The sequence below is a fragment of the Coniosporium apollinis genome (genome assembly GCF_000281105.1).
Source record: "Coniosporium apollinis CBS 100218 chromosome Unknown supercont1.8, whole genome shotgun sequence".
NCBI lineage: Eukaryota > Fungi > Ascomycota > Dothideomycetes > Coniosporium > Coniosporium apollinis.
In genome coordinates, this window is record NW_006913270.1 from 315,320 (window position 1) to 331,607 (window position 16,288).

Below are 16,288 nucleotides of genomic sequence, written 5' to 3' on the forward strand. Positions count from 1 at the left end.
GTTCGGATGTGAGCCGGCCATCCCAAATCTCCCCAACGTCACCGTAAGCGGCTGTGAGCGTCGCGAATTCTCCGAGCCTCCCACAACTTGGATTCTTGGACAATGATGCGCATCTTGGTCTCTCTACGCCCTCCTGGAACCATACGGCACGAAAATATACCTTGAAATCTCCTTTCAAATCCCCAAAAGCAGCTCAACGCGACTGCCAGACCACCTCATGACCGGCCTCCTCCAGACCGCCGTGAACAAGCTGGTACCGAGCTTTCTGCGCTCAAGCACGCCAATCGAGGCTGAGAAAGATCCCAGAGCTACCTCGGAGGTCCGTGAAGCTCCGAGACACTTCCCACAATATCCACAAGCGGAGGGCTCACAAGGTGAACGAGCAGACCCGTAAAGATGATCCGGAGCGAGAGCCCACCGTCGCTTCACAAGAGCCTTCCGGCGCCACCGCGGGACATAGAAGAGAGCCTGGAGGAGGGTAGAAACACGTTTCATATATACATCGACGAGAATACAGAGAGCCCCGCTCATGCGCAGCCAACTAGAACCGCAAACATCGAAACCTCGCCTCGGTTACGACGGAAGCAGTCCATACCGGAAGACGAGTGGCGTCTTATGGGGGACTATCGGTAGGAGCACGCGCACCGTGATAGGGTGGCCGGAAAGTTGCTGATACTAGTGAAGGACACCTCGGAATGCTATTCCTATAGCTATGCCAGGCGCGCTTTATCACAAGGTCAGTAGTACAAATGCTCAGAGCGAAACTCCGCGCTCATAATCATCCCAGCCTAAAGGTCCGAACTTTCAACCTATGAACACCTTGAAAGGCTCCAACCGCCCCGCTACACAGCAAATTCCCAGGCGCCCAGGCTACGGCAAAAAGACCTCACACGCCTTTTCTCCGCAGACACTCGCATTCGAAACCCACCGGGGTGACAATGTGCCTCCTCAGGAAACTTATCACGACTTTCCCGATCGCGACAACACGTCCACGAAGCGGCGAAAGATCCAAGACCGACCTACCCGCGAGCCACCGACTAGCTCACCAGTCCACGTTCTCGACTCAGACGACGAAGTGGCTCCACCGGAAAGTATCCAGAACCGAACCGTGACACGGGTCCCTCCTAGTGTTTTCTCAGCCACCGCGCCCCGAACGCAACCCAGCCATGCCTCGAATAGGAAGTCTCCATTGGAATCTTTTGGACTACAAAGCGAGTTCCGCGAAGTCAATGGAAGAGTCGATCCACGTCCAGCCAAGAAACAAAGGGTTACCGTTTTCGAGAAGAATCTCCCTAAATCTGAGCTGGCTGTGTCGAAGGCTGTAAAGCCCGCTAGGCGAGCGCCTCAGTCTTCACCTATCGTTGTCGAGGATGACTCAACCCAACCAGATTCTCGCGGAACGGACCTGAGTAAAGGATTATCACTCATCCTCAAGGATGCGGATCGGAGGCCAGTCAGGGATGAGACCAGGGAGAGGCATCACGACACTATGTCGCCATACTTCCTCAATGGCGGTTCTGAAGTTGCCGAGTCCGCACCCCGTGAAGCCAAGACACCAAGTACCAACGGCAAGTTGAGACGCCCAAGACCGCTCAATGGAGAGCGTTCCCCTCCTCTGCACTCCGTCAAAGACCGTCAAATGGCTGCAGCCCAAGCAGCAAGAGCTGCAAGGGAGGCAAATGCTTACGACAGCCCTGATGAGCTGCAGTCTAACATCACGGTTGGCTCCTCATCCGCTACTGTTCGGCCCCCCGTGGAAATAGTAAATGCCCAGGCTCAGTCGCCGCAGAAGAATCTGACACATCGACTGTCCATATCGCCAGAGCCTGCACCGAAGACAGTCCGCTCGCCCAACGACATACAAAGAACCGAGTTCGTACGGTCAAGAAAAGTGGCTATCGACCCTCCTGCTGTGAAGCCGAAGAGTCGGCGCAAAATCGAACAGCCGCCTATCGTCTGGCCACTTCTGATTTACGGAGCAGATGGACTTACACTTGTTCGTGAAGATTTACAGCTGCACTGGTACACGGATCGACGACTAGGGGTTGTCACTGTGGACGAGCAACCTCCAAATTTTGAAGATACTGCAGCTTGCATATATCCGCGGAAGATTCAAAGGGCCGTTAGAGGCCCTCCTGACTGCGCTAAAGTCCAACTGTCTGGATCGAGAGGTCAGGACGTGTCCTACAGTCGCGACTTAGCCTTCGCCCAACCGAGCGACCTCAACGAGTTCATGACCAATCTGGAGGATGCGACGAAGGGGACCCTAAGGATAGTTGCCAAGCCAAAGTAAGTGATACTCCTCTTGGAGCGGTGGACAAGTTCTGACAAAATGTAGTGGTGCAATGAACAAGCACTTTATTAACATCTCCGCAAATCCGTACCAAGAGGTTGGGAGTGTGGACGCTCCTGTTGATGAGGGCGAAGAGATAAAATTATTGAAGCAGAGGGTGCACAACACTGCAACCAAAGCGGGAGGGCTAGACGTAGGGCAAGAACCATCATTTCAACCTGCGAAACCGAAGCTCATCTCCCAAATGCGCGTCGATGCGCAAGATCCGAAACCACCCTTAAGCTCAGCAAGAAAGAACACTGGATCCGCTCGTCTGAACGCGGTAGCCGCTGATCTTACAGGCTATCGAAGGGACGTGCCCGACAGAGCGACTATTTCTCAAGGATCCCCTGTCAGACGCTCTTCTACGCGCACTACGTCCTCTAAAGCAATTGTAAAGCGGCAGAAGTCGCCCTCACCAAGCCTGTATGTGTTTGCGTTCGTCCTGCATGTTCATATCACTAATCTCGACAAAGCATTGTCGACCCCTGTGAGGAGAAGTATTCACTCGCTCATGGACTAGGTCCAAAGTGGGAGCAGTAAGTTTGACAATCATCCCCAAGTTCCCGCCGTTGACGTTGGCAGGCCAGTAGTCTTTTCCCTTACAGGTCGCAAACGGGCAGTTGTCGAGTTCGAGGATCTCGAGCGGCTCGACGACGGAGAGTTTCTCAATGACAACATTATCTCGTTCTACATTCTGTGAGTAAATGGTGACCTGTGTAAGCATTAGCTATCGCTAACTGCTCCAGGCTGAGAGAGCACGAAGCACGGCAACGGGGGCTTTCGGAGAGGACAGTCTATTCGTTCAATACGTATTTCTACTCACAACTCGCGCCCAAAGGACAGAAGGGTATCAACTACGCTGCTGTGCAGAGATGGACCGCGAAGGATGACCTATTCAACTACGACTACATCATCGTGCCTGTGAATGAGGAGTAAGTTGCCCAAACTCAGAAACAGGGCGCCTGCTGATCCATTACGTAGCGCGCATTGGTATGTAGCAATCATCTGCAATCTGCCGAACATCAGTCGGGTCTTCCATTCCGGGCCGAAAGAGGATGATGTCTCTTCCGCCAAGGACCCGGAAGTTGAAGAAGTCGGTAGTCGCATAATCACAGCCACGTCCTCCCCTGTGCGGACCGCGAAGTTCGATGATGCGGATAACGACGCGCAGCCTCAAAAGAATGGTGTACTCGAAGATGCGGTTTCTCGGATGAGCATCGACTCTGACAACGAGGATGGGCATCGAGAGCCAACCGACAAGGGACCAAGACCCGCTGCCGCTGAAGCCATTGGACCTCCCCATGAAGAAAGTGCAGAGTGGCCAGACCCTACCGAGAACGAGCCACCGAGAGCTTCATCACCTTTCAGATCCGAGGACGCGGCTGAAGAGACCAAATCTGCCAAACGGGCTAAGAAGTCACCTCGGAAGAAGCAGAAGCCGGTGGGAAAGAAGTACGATCCTAGCGAGTAAGTAACAGAAGCTACAAGTCCTCTGAAGTAGATGCTAACAGACATAGTCCTGTCATCATCATCCTTGACTCTTTGGGTGTTGCTCACAACAAAACTGCGAGAAACCTGAAAGACTACATCATTGAAGAAGGCAAAGCTAAGCGAAGCCTGGACATCGACATCAAGGACCTCGAAGCCATGACCGCAAGGAACATCCCGCTGCAAGACAACTTCTGCGACTGCGGCCTGTTCCTGCTCGGCTATGTCGAGAAGTTCCTGCAGAATCCAACCGAGTTCGTGCGGAAGGTCTTGACGCGCGACATGGATGCCGACAAAGACTGGCCAGAGATGGATCCGCGACAGATGCGCCACAACATCCGGGAGATCCTCCAGCAAGAGTATAGGAAGCAGGCAGATGCCCGACTGGCCGAGAAGGAGAAGCGGAAAGCGGAGTTGAAACGCAAGAGGCGGGAGAAGGAGCAGCTCGCAAACGGTGCTGCGGCTCAACCCACATCATCTCAACCAGCACCTGACGCTCCTCCGAATTCCCAGCCGGCGCCGGAGCAACCCAAGGCGCCGGAGCGGATCAAAGCGCCAGAGCAACCCAAAACACCAAAAGCAGCGCCGACGCCACCACCCTCGAAGGTGCATCCAGACGTTGTAATCTACCACACGCCCGCCAAGCCGAAGGTTCGCAAAGCGCCTGTTACGTCCGAGTCCAACCCGACCAAACCCCGCCAGAAGCCACTACCTCAAGCCCCGGAAACGGCTGAAGAACAAACCCTGGTTGGAAGACTTCTCGCCACGCTTAATTCCCAGCAGGAAGACGATGAGATGCTCGACCAGCCGCAAGAACCTCGCCCGGAGCATGAAGAATCCGTGATCGAGATCCCAGACTCTCAGCCCTCGCAGCGTGGCCAGGTGTCGCCGGAGATGTCGTTCAGGGGACAGCTGAACCCGGCGGTGACGCCTGGTGACCGTAAGGGAAGGAAGCGGAGCCGCGAGTTGACGTGAGCAGGACAACGACTGTGCCGTTTGTGGAGCCTGTATCTCCCTTCGAACATTTCCTTCTATCGGTGATGAGCCATGGAGATCCATGCCACCCGCTCAAGTCAAAACTTTGTCGTCCACACCCGACTCTGTCTCTTGGGTCTCAAACAGGGGTCTCATGGTTTCCCCGAGTACCCCAGGGAACTGACTGTAACTTATACCTTGCTATTCGGCTTAGGGGGGCATATCCTAGGCGTTGTACAAAACCTTCGGACTTGCTAGCGTGGGAAGACCATGGAATTGGAGTTGCTGCTTCGGGCAACTCGGCTTGTGTTGATTGCGTGGTGGGAGGGAGTCAAAATGCTTCGGTAGTCACTCACATAGATGGTAACTGTATCATTGTGCAATCTGCTTGAGAGTGGGTGTCTTCCTCATAATGGTGCTTGTAGACGCACGGTAGCAGCCTGCTAGTCCCTAATGATGCTGCCTGTGATGATCGATAAGGTCAAGATACTGGGCGTGGAATGGTTTAGCCAGATTCTCTATTACCAACGTCGAGCTGCAGCACCTGCCTCCGTAGAGGGTGGCGCGGATGCATGCAACTTCAAGGCATCTCTAATCAATCTCGTCCAGATTGCACGCACGAGGGGTAACGCAGAAGAGCACTGACTTTGCAACACGCGCAATTAGATAGAGCTAAACCATGTAGGAAACCTCAGCGCAAAGGCCGTGAGAACGCACCACAGCAGCAAACACCCTGACGACAAGCGTGGACATCAAGCCTCTGCCTTGCTCATCAAGCCAACCCCAAGTCCATAAACCAAGAACCGCAGAACGCAACACAAGCGACTCGCAACCCAACAGCCTCACCATCCCGCATTGGAACCCCCTTTTGGCCATACCTCACCCATCACCCCGCCCCTACATCACCTCCCCCAACCTCGGCGCACCCCCCTTCCAATCAAACCTCTCATAATACCTAAACACCAAATCGTACCCATCCAAATCATGCACAATCCGATCGACCCTCCTATACCCCTCAATGGCCTCCATCCTCCTGCTCCTCTTCGCCGCCTCCCCATCGCCCCCCGCCTTCGGCTTAGCCTCAAACAGCGTAACCGAGAAGCGTCCCGGGCGGAAAATCTTAACGACCTGCTCGACGATGTCAGCAGTCTCGCGCCCAGACTGCCGCGCGGGAACATTCGTCTCGAAGCTCGCGTAGCTGCACTGCGGCTCCGGCGTCACGTGCACGGTGAAATAGTGCGTGCTCTTCGAGCCGTCTGCGCGGGTAGGGGCGGGGACGACGCCGTTGGCGCTGAAGCCGCAGGGCGTGAACAAGTACGCGTCGATGCGGGCATCTGGGTACTTGGCCGTCGGGTAGACGTCGCTAAGGCCGCACGAGTCGGAGACGACGGTGCCGAGCGTGTGGCCTTCGGTCGTGAGCTCCTCGGGGAAAGTGAGGTCCTCCTCGTTCTCCTCGCCGGAAGAGAAGCCGCTGTGGTCCGAGGAGGTCTGCTCAAAGACGTCGAAGTCGTCGGCGGCGTTGCGAGTGGTGTTGTTTTGGCCGTTGAGGAGGGTGCTGCCGGCTAAGCTGGACTCGGCGGATGGGTTTTCGTGAATGACGCCGAGGTTCGAGATGGCGGTTTTGCGGGCTTCGCGGGCACGCTGGAAGAAGCGGCCCTCTGCGACGGCGCTCGCATCTTCAAGATAGAATTGGCGGGCGTTCTTCTCGTCGAGATCGGTCATTAGGACTTCGAGAGTCTCGTCTTGGGCTTCGTCGGAGCCTTGGTCAGGCGATTCTCCTTTGCGCATATCGATGAACCTAGTCTCGGTTTCTGAGTTCTCCCGATCCGGTGTGGTAGGTGGTGTCAAGCGGGTATCCGGTCCGGTGATATACAGATACCAGTGCTCGCCGTTCATCTTGCCGATCATGTAAGCGCTGCCGCCAAGGAACATCCTATCCATGAAGCGAACTTCGTCTCTCCAGCTGCGATGGGGCCCGCGCTGCTGCTCCGGATGCAAGAAGTTCTTGCGACTGTAGAAGACGCGATACGGAGTCGCAGCAGCCGGAATGCCTCTCGGGGGGTCGGCCTTCGCATGTGGAAAGCCGGCTTCAAGGGCGGCAATTTCCAGCATGCGCGGAAGACCCAAGAGTAGGGTCGTGGTGCCGCATGTCTTCAAAACAAGCTTGTGCGGGAATACAAACATGCTAGACTCCGAGAGCAGGTAAGCGTCCACATGTTCGGATTCGATGACGGAGAGAACCTTGCAGTTGACAAGGTCAAGCATCTCCTTCCAAGTGTCAGCAGAGACCTTCTTGAGGCCATGAGGTCCAGCAGAGTCCGGCAGAACGTCTGAAGAGGCCGCGAACCATACTTCTAGGAGCTTTTCTGGCCCTGTCCTCTGTCAGAGATTGAGTTGTAACATGTAGTGTTGAACATACCTTCGAAGGCATTGGTGGAGTCGAGGTCTATAGTAGCCTCACGATTGATCGTCAAATGGGGCGTTCCCGGGTACGACGACGGCGACGCAGTGTAATGCCTTGGGATCTCAGTATTGACCATCTCCGTGTGAGTGGCGGGCGGGGACACGGCGCGAGGCAGCGGATGACTGATAAACCGGTGTAAGGCTGATTACGACGGTGACTGAATTGGTTGTAAGGCTGTGAAGCACAATCTGCTGCCCAGACGAACGGTGCGGAGTTCGCCCGAGAAGAGAAGGCCCACGAAATGTGGGGTTTTGTGGAGGCTGGCTTAAGCCAGCAGCAATCGCGGAAGCTATTCGGGTGGCCGTCAAGGGCGTTAGGGAGGACGCGCAGAGAGAGGGATAAAGGAGGCTTTCCGCGGAGAAATGGTGCCGATCAGTTGTGGTCCTCGATCTGACAGATTCCGATACCCTGGGAAAGTATCGGGTCTAGCAGACGAGGATATCTGCTTGTGGGTTCTGTGGGGTAGATTGAATCGACGAAATACGAGTAGGTCGTGTTATCTGGGCCTAAGTGACGCGTCAGTTGGAGCGTCCAAACTCAAGGAAGCAATCAACGCAGTGGTTTCAGGCGGCTGCCCGATATATCGGCAAGCAGCAGCGAACGAGCGCCAAGCGGCGGAAGAAGCTTACTTCGCAGGCTTGGACAGAAATCGCACGAGGTCCTCTCGACGCATGGAAGTCTGAGGTTATGCTAGGAAACGCAAGGTCGGTGGCTGAGTGAGCCTAGCAGCGCACTTCGATCCTCGAGGGGCGTTGTTTTGCCAGCTTGGAATTGTCGAAGGCTGTCTCGTGGGAAGTAGGAGGCTTGTGAGCAAGTAGGTTGTTGAAGAAGCAACTAAGCAATTTTTGTCTCGTGTTCTCGTGAGCGTTGAGTAGAACCTGCCAGAGCCTGTTCACCGATCAGCGTCTATTCCTCGTATGCAAGGTGAGTTGCAGAAGCTACCTTTGCTCAGTTGCTGTGGTAATTACCTGTATGTGAAGGAAGGCAGAAGCAGAACGGAAGCCGTGAGTTCAAGGTGGTTTGGCTCTTGGGAGGTGGCGTGCCGCCTGCCAAAATTTCCATTGTGGTGCGGCATTTTTGGGGCCCTTTCGGCGACGTCAGTCTCGGCCCGCAGGGCCGCCGCAGCACCTCCCGTCACCCCTTGCCAACCAATCCACGAGCGCCGTTACTATTCTCAAAGTCTTTGGCATTCATAGAGTTCGATGCTACTCGTACTCTAACAACAATTTACACATCACTGGAACCTAGAGTACAGTAAAGATGGGGCGTTAAGGCTCGCAAGAGGAGAGCCATGGCTAGCTGCGGGTTCGGTTGTTTGACTCACGCAAGGACAGGATGAGTGATAGACAGGAGCTGATGCTATCTAACAAACGGTATCCTTAATCTTGTTGCTTCCATCTGGCTGCATTTGCTTCATAGCCTATATTTTAGACAGACAATCCGCCTCAGGTTGTTTTTTTGTCCGTCTGTCCGTTTCCTCAACGCATCTCTTGCGACCTTGCAGTGTCTACTAGACCGCCCTGTCTGATTCTGCTGCCTTCCATTCGAGTGTCTCTCAGCGTCCACTTCTCCTCCATTCTGCCTCCAGCGTTATGGGCGGCAATGCATTCTCCCAGGGCGACGACGCTCTAAGCACGCCTCGAATGCCTCCTGAGCTCTACTTCAAGCTCAAGCGAGAATACCAAGAAACTCTTCAACAGTTCTACAACGAGGTCAGATGTCCGCAAGAGGTTCCCGACAAGCCCGACCACGGCGACATCGACTTCCTGGTAGCAGGACTCAAGCATGGTTGCGTGCGCGACGACGTAGCCGTCGGGCTGCGGGCGGAAAGATGGACGAAGACCCACCCGGCGGTCAGCTATGCAGTCCCCTTGGCCGGAACAGACGACCAATACGTACAGGTCGACCTGCTAGAGTGCCCGCCAGACATGCTGGACTGGGATGTCTTCATGAAGTCCTACGGTGACCTGTGGCAGATTTTCGGACACACGCTGCGGAACCTCGGCTTTACGGCCAACGTCAAGGGATTCCACCTGCGCATTCCGGAGATCGAGGCGAGGAATCAGAAGGAGAGTATGCTGCTCCTAACGAAGGACCCGGACGCGGTCATGGCCTTTCTGGGACTGGACGCGAACAAGTGGCATGGCCGGAGCACACTAGGGCAAGGCCCAGCAGGCTTTACGAGTGTGGAAGACATCTTTGAGTGGTGTACCAGCGGTCGATTCTTCAGCCTTGAGTTTCTGAACGATAAGAGGGAGAAGTCGAATGATCGGCGGCGTCTGAAGCAGCGTTCCATGTTTGCGAGCTTCTTGAACGAGTGGTTGCCAGCTCGTCCAGAGTTAAGAGTAGAAGGTAAGCGGTCTCAACTTAAGTGACAAGCAATTTGTCGTGGGTCTTGGCTGACAGTTGAAAGACCTGAAGTGGACAAGGCAGGAGATCCTGAAGCTAGCGCTAAGCGCATTCAACCAGCAGAAAGAGTATGAGAAGATGATGCATACGCACGACATCATGTTAAGGGAGGATGCACTCTGGGAAGAGGTAAGGAGAGTCGTACCCAAGCAGGGAGACCAGCTGAACTTGGTTCTCCGGGCTCTGAAGCGGTGGGTGCAATTCGAGAACGGTAAGCCTGAGCTGCGTCATGAAGCGGACATGCACGATGAGAATCGGCCTCCTTGGGCATCAACGGTTGACGAAGAGGACCAGGAAGGCCTGGTCAACTGGGTCCAAGAGAACTGGGAGAGAGTGAAGGACAAGGAGAAAAGCCGCATCAGCCAGGCCAAGCGTGAGCGTCGAGAAAGCGGACAAGCTGTATCCCTAGTTTAACGCAACTGACCAAGAGTTGCACATGAGACAGCAATGTCAACTCGGATGACTGATATCCAGATCTCAAACTCGACTCCGACACGACTAACAGGCCAAGGCATCCAGTGACTGCGACGCCGTACCGTATGCAGCGCCTGGTCGAACTCGTTCGCTTACTTTCTTCCTGACGCTTGTCCCTTCACCTCGACCCTAAAAGTCAAGCTCACCCGTCTCCAACCCGCCTCTTTCCCCTTCTTGCCACGCACAATCTCATGCTGCCACCGGTACCTTGCATCTCCCGTGAGCACCGCCAAGCTCCCAGAAGGCAGCCAAACATCCTCTCTTCTCCCAGTCCTCGGCGCCTGCACAGCCTTGAACGATCTGACAGAGCCATCATGCGGCGCGGCCAACTCATGAAACCGCATAAAATCCCCAGAGCCCAGCGTCAAGCTGCACACCGGCTCGCCGAAACGGAAGTTCTCGACATGCGCAGAGATTCCTTGGTCGGGGAGGTACTCGTTCACGATGCAGAACTCAGGCCGTGCGTGATCGTCGTAGAAGCCGCGTGCGACCATGCGGTCAATGAGCCAGTGCAGTTCCAATGGAATAGGAGGTGCGGGAATGATATTGCGCTCGACAGCGGCTCGTTCAGCTGTTGTGGCGTTTTTGGGAGGCATCAGACAGTAGGTACCGCCGTAGTGAATTGTGCGGCGCGAGAGATCGGTACGCCATGCTTGGTTTTTGAGGAAGGCGAGGATGTTTTCCTGCTCGGATGGAGAAACCAATGATGGCAGGACTGAAAACCCGGGTATTGACGATTCTCGCGGCTGCTTGAGCGCTGGCTCCCCGCTTGGGGTCTTGCTGGGCGCTTTGAAATAATCATGCAGGGTTTTGCGCTTTTTGGAGGGAAGTTCTTGCGTATCTCCCATTCCCAACTGTTAGTGTGATTGAACGATCAGCTTGTCGTTGCGATCAAGCTTGGAGTCGTAAAGGATGGTGGCGAAAATGCTAGACTTGTCGCCGATCATTGATGACAGCAGCTTTTGAGCCAGTTCAACAATGCCGCGCATTGCTGGTCTGAAGAACCTCAGGGAGCTGTCCGTAGGATCTGTATACAAGGACCCAGGTGTACCGTAAGTCATACAGCTGCCGTCGAGGTTGAGATTTCTCCAGACCACGTGATCGCAGCCCTAGCTTATCCACAACTCGAAGCCAGATCCGTTACGATGACACTTATATCTAGAGCAGTTTTAGGCAATGCCGTTAACTGTTTTGGTAAAAGAAGCGTCGATGTTGGCGCAATAATGAGGTTCTAAAGCTCCCGATGTCGAGTTATGGTGTAAAACTCCAGTAATGATACCTAGTGCGGCGGGGTTTCCGGAGAGGTCTCCGGGATGGGCATTGGTAGAACGAAGATCGCCAGACGAACATATGCCTTTGTTCTTGATGTGAGAGTACTGATAGTTGTCGCATGCGGAAAATTTACTTCGGCGGAGGAGCATAGCTTGTTCGAGATGCTCTCTGTGTTGCAGCAAATCTCAAATTCCATCTTGTCTGATATGCCCAAGAAAATAAGCGACAGTCGCCACCCAGATCTACGCGGAGCGGCTAGATATCGGATAAGCTAAAGCATGACGTGCAGATGGGCAAAGCGTCATGAGACTTGCGATGTGCGTCTTGCGCATGTCGCAACCACGGCTATCTCGGCGCCGTGAAGGCTTTGCGACTTTGAGAGACAGCAACACTATGTTGCACCCTCGATCTCATCCATACGAGGACAGTCTTGTGATTAGCCCGCCTCTGGACCCTCGACTGCACATCATTCAGCGTCAACCTCGTCATCTGTTCTGGGGGATGAAATCTGCTGGCGACGTTCAGGCCACCTAGCTATGGCTTCAGAAATCTAGGAACAAAACCACTCCCTACATTCCTGGAATTGCATACCAAGCTTCTGGCTTCACGGTAGTTTTTGAGTGGCTTACCATGCCGCATCCAGAGGACCCATGGACGGAACAGACGTTCGATCACACTATCAGCGATCCGGTATCTGATTTCAGGACTACCACGAGCGACGAGCCACCTCTCGCGCATCATTCTGAGCGTCTCGGAGATGCGAGCACTGGTGAGGAGGGGAAGAGTGAGGTCTCGACGGAGCAAGCAGACGATGGCCACACAAAGCCATCGAAGCGAGAACGTATCAAGCGCCTCGGCCAGAAGACGAAGTTGAAAGTCAAGAGAGCCGTAGGCGCCGATGATACCCGGGAAAAGATACAGGTAGAGTACGATGGCATTCCCGACACCGTCGAGAATGATCCCGCGTTCAACCCTCAGAAGATATTCGGCGAGCAGCAAACCGTCTCTGACACTGTCGAGAAGAGCCTCGGAGCACTGAAGAAGGCCGCCCATGTAGTCGCTCATCCCAAAGAAGCGCTACAGCATCAGGCTGCCTCCAAGCTGGCCACGTCTGAGCATCCATACCTTTCGCAGAAAGCGGATGCTATATTCCTCGAAGCTCATGAAGAACTGAGTCGGGCACAGTCGAGTGCCGACGGGTTTTCAGACGATGAAGAGCGCGTGGAGCATATGAGAGACGTGGTCGAAGATATAGAGCACCACAGGGAGAGCATGAAGGTGGCATGGACAACGAGCAGATTCGTCTACCGCGCGCGGACAGTGCCAAAAACCAAGATCGATTATCCGCGCAAGCCAGACTATCGGGAGTACGACGAGAACGGCCAATACGTCCGATTTCGGTGGCCGGAGTATATTGGTCATGTATGTCGTATGATTTTAAGCAGCGTTGTATCGAGAGGTACCAAGCTAAGATCTCATAGCACCTTCTTTACGAGGTCCAAACCTATACGAGCCATTATATCGATGAAGTGGACGCGGACGAATTACCGTTTGACCGCGATGTCCTCGTCAAGCACTGTGAACGACTGATCATGGCTTCGTCGCCATGGCAGTCTTGGTTCGCTAGCCTCCGCAAGGTCTACACTTGGGAAGATCCAATGCATACGGCGAAGTGGCTCGCAATCTTCAGTCTTCTATGGGTGTCCGACTGCGTCATAAGTTTCTTCGTGGGTAATCCGGCGTAGGTATGATGACTAGCAGCAGTACGGCTAATGCTTGCCTCAGTGGGTTTACATCGTATTCATAGTTGTAGCAAATCGATACCAAGCGCGTTCTGTCGACAGCCTGCGAGCCTCGCACGAGCGAGCGGTGGACGAGAGCACCAGCGCGTTCATGTTCGGCGAAATCATCAATCGGCACGGCAGCGGCGACTGGATTGAACCCACCTTGAATGAGATCGGTCCGTGGGCGCAGATCCAGCTCAGTGATTTGGCGGACTTTTTCGAAATCATCACGAACTTCTACGAGTGGAAGGATCCTCGCATGACGGCAGCGACGGTCTTCTTCTTCTCCTGCTGCGTAGCCCTCGGCCTCCTAACGCCGACGGGTTGGTCGATGCGCAGCGTGACACTGATAGGGATTTTGATTTTCTTCTTCTGCAGGCCTATTGCAACGAGGTATCCCAAGTACAGGCACATCGTCTCTCCTATCAGATATATCTTCTGGGACATACCGACCCATGCGGAATGGTCTTTCCGCTACCTCCGAAGGTACGCTCAAGAGACCCGCGAGAAGATCATCAACCGTAAGATCGAGCAGCAATTCCAAGACGAGGATGGCAGCCTCAACCCGACGGTAGCTCCGCAGAGTCATGCTATTCCAATGCTTGTAGAGGCGAGCTCCGCCGGCGGGCCCTACGCAACTGATGAGTCCGACGATAGCGCGGATTACGAGACTGCCGATGAAGCGTTCTACGTGTCTGAGGAAGCTGACTTCCTCTCCTTCCGCTGCCGCTGGCACGGCCAAGTCGGGCAACTAGCCATCTACACAGGTGGCATTCGCTTCATCAGGTCTTTCCCGAAGAAAGAACTGTGGCGGAGACGTTACGCGGAGCTGGTAGAGCTGAGGAAGCTCAGCACTTCAGCCAAGCTCAAGCTGGGAAAGACGGATAAGTTGCTCGAATTTGCCTTCACGGACGGTACGATAGATCAGGTCGAGGCGATGAGAGTAAGGGATGAGGCGTTCAATACCATTGTTGGGTTTTCGGGTTTGAGGTGGCAGGTACTGCAGCCGCTGGCTGGCGGAGGGACGTCGGCGGGTGGGGAGAAGGATATGAGCGGGAAGAAGGACGGGTCGGGGAAGCCCCCAGGTGGCTTCGTGGATGGCGTTGGTAAGACACTGAAGAAGATCTTTTGATAATCAGGTTGCAAAAGTAGTGGGAGATGGTTGAATCCAGACTACCTGGTATGGGGGTTGTTGCACGTGATGACTTTAAGATACCCAGTTCATGATAACTCATTACGAGGCATTCTGTCAATAGTACAATCGACTTTGATTTTGTTGCATCGTTGAGACGACTGTAAGATTCACGTGTGATATTGTGATTCTTACATGATACTGCTAAAACCGAAGCCAGCTGGGCGGTGCAGAACGCGTCTGCCGCGTCTAACCATGAAACAGCCACCGGAAGCGCCCAAGGGCCAGCCAAAAACTCCGTTGCCGCATCTTGGCTGGTAGTCGTTGAACGCCAGATTCATGACTGAGCTGGACTCGTGATCATGGCAAGGGCAAGATAACTAGACCGATTTCATACTGTAGAAACCACTAGCCATTTTAGCTTTCTAGGCTTGCAGTGAATCAATCAACCAAGATCTTGTTCACCTTACTGTCCATGAGTGGCTTTCAGTGCTGCAACGTATTTTTGAACTGTTCAGGCCTATCCTTGTCGAGATCGTCCTTCCAGCTGGTTTTCTCGCGCGTCTTCATCTTCTTCAGATTCTTTAGGTCGTCAAATGGTGTCGGGGCCACCGAACATCGCTCCTCGAAACATGTCTCAGCCTTCGGGCCCGGGATGTGGGTGCCGCTCCTCTGCATCGATCCTTCAGCTGGGATGAGGTGAGCATGCCGCCATTCGGTCGGCGCCGCTGGTTTGCCTGCAACGTTCCAAAGGATTCGTGCAGCATGCAGCATGCAGATGCCCCTGCTGCATGTGCCCGGCAGTAGGGTTGTTACTTGTAGAGAGATGTGTTCAGCTCCGACTGGTAACCTAGTTAGCAGTCCAAGAGTCTGAGATGGCAGTTCTGAAGTATGGGTTCAATCATCACATCGCCTCGACATCTCCTTATTGATAGACGTTATCGGCGGAACTGCTCCAGTGCCATCGCTCCTCAACAGCCAGTTTCCACTGGTAATTGTGCCAGCGCCACCAGAATGTCAATTGGAACGGGTCCTCGGATTGGCGAGAACTGTAAGCCACTCTCGCGGACTGTTTGCCATTTTTAGACAGCCTTCCACAGCCTCGTCAAGGGGCAACCGCTCAGACGGTGAAGGCTGACCTGACGCAAACAAACGAGATGCGGCTGTCCGTCAGCCTTGTGCGCTGCGAGCTCCGGAAGGCTGTCGTACAGACTGGGAGCTGCGCCTCTGGCGCACATACAACCAGCCCTTCAGCCTTTCTGGCCCCCATCTCTGTTGCGGAGAGATATATCGGGGCGAGGCCGCAGATAACGTCACACCAGTTTCTCTACCGTCGTCGGACCTCTCTCGCACGATGTTTTCGTCAACGATGCTCAATCTCTCAATTCTTCCATTGGCACTCCTTTTGGTCTGCAATATCTCCTTGCGCGTCGTCGAAGCTCAGTTAGCCCCAGCTCGGCGATGTTATTATGACGTCGGTGCTCAAGCTGGGTCTGCGATTGTTCCCTGCTCTAGTGGATCCGGTCATTCATCTTGCTGCGTAAACGGCGACATCTGTCTCAGCGACAACTCCTGCTGGGACCCAAACACCACGATCACTTACCAGTATGGCTGTACGGATGAAACTTATCAGCACTATACATGCCCCAAGAAGTGCGGGTTCGACACGAGTTCGTTCAGTCTCTTGTTCTCTTGCGCTGCTTTGTCGAGTCTATCATCTACGTTTCCCTGATACGACCAAGAGTCAGCCGAAACTTGTGTGGCGACGTCCTATAGACGGCAGTTTCGCTGTTGAAACGCTGCCATGCACTCTTCGTTCGACCTTTGGGACGGCAATCCTATTACTCGAACGCCCTTCAAACATTCTACGTCCGAACCTTGAGCTGCGATTTTGCTGTCAAAATCTCGCCATGCACATTTCGTCCGACTTCCAGGCGGCAATTTTGCTGGTCGAA

General features: G+C 54.3%; 5 protein-coding genes across 5 annotated transcripts; 3 read left to right on the forward strand and 2 right to left on the reverse strand.

Annotated features, from left to right (window-relative positions):
• Nucleotides 1-396: 396 nt before the first annotated feature.
• Nucleotides 397-4,798, forward strand: W97_02245 (uncharacterized protein; the record flags this gene model as incomplete). The annotated part of the gene is made up of 9 exons (XM_007780146.1): nucleotides 397-629; nucleotides 685-736; nucleotides 788-2,289; nucleotides 2,339-2,758; nucleotides 2,809-2,871; nucleotides 2,918-3,031; nucleotides 3,082-3,267; nucleotides 3,317-3,802; nucleotides 3,853-4,798. The coding sequence occupies 9 exons, from the start codon at nucleotides 397-399 to the stop codon at nucleotides 4,796-4,798; spliced, it is 4,002 nt and encodes a 1,333-aa protein (XP_007778336.1).
• An 897-nt stretch (nucleotides 4,799-5,695) lies between these two features.
• Nucleotides 5,696-7,338, reverse strand: W97_02246 (S-adenosylmethionine decarboxylase; the record flags this gene model as incomplete). Its single annotated transcript, XM_007780147.1, has 2 exons — nucleotides 5,696-7,170; nucleotides 7,218-7,338. The coding sequence occupies 2 exons, from the start codon at nucleotides 7,336-7,338 to the stop codon at nucleotides 5,696-5,698; spliced, it is 1,596 nt and encodes a 531-aa protein (XP_007778337.1).
• A 1,516-nt stretch (nucleotides 7,339-8,854) lies between these two features.
• On the forward strand, nucleotides 8,855-10,085 carry W97_02247 (uncharacterized protein; the record flags this gene model as incomplete). The annotated part of the gene is made up of 2 exons (XM_007780148.1): nucleotides 8,855-9,614; nucleotides 9,676-10,085. The coding sequence occupies 2 exons, from the start codon at nucleotides 8,855-8,857 to the stop codon at nucleotides 10,083-10,085; spliced, it is 1,170 nt and encodes a 389-aa protein (XP_007778338.1).
• A 152-nt stretch (nucleotides 10,086-10,237) lies between these two features.
• W97_02248 (uncharacterized protein) lies at nucleotides 10,238-10,993 on the reverse strand (the record flags this gene model as incomplete). The annotated part of the gene is made up of 1 exon (XM_007780149.1): nucleotides 10,238-10,993. One exon carries the CDS (start codon nucleotides 10,991-10,993, stop codon nucleotides 10,238-10,240), a length of 756 nt encoding a protein of 251 aa, XP_007778339.1.
• Nucleotides 10,994-12,047: 1,054 nt separating this feature from the next.
• On the forward strand, nucleotides 12,048-14,333 carry W97_02249 (uncharacterized protein; the record flags this gene model as incomplete). The annotated part of the gene is made up of 3 exons (XM_007780150.1): nucleotides 12,048-12,839; nucleotides 12,899-13,144; nucleotides 13,203-14,333. 3 exons carry the CDS (start codon nucleotides 12,048-12,050, stop codon nucleotides 14,331-14,333), a joined length of 2,169 nt encoding a protein of 722 aa, XP_007778340.1.
• Nucleotides 14,334-16,288: the final 1,955 nt, after the last annotated feature.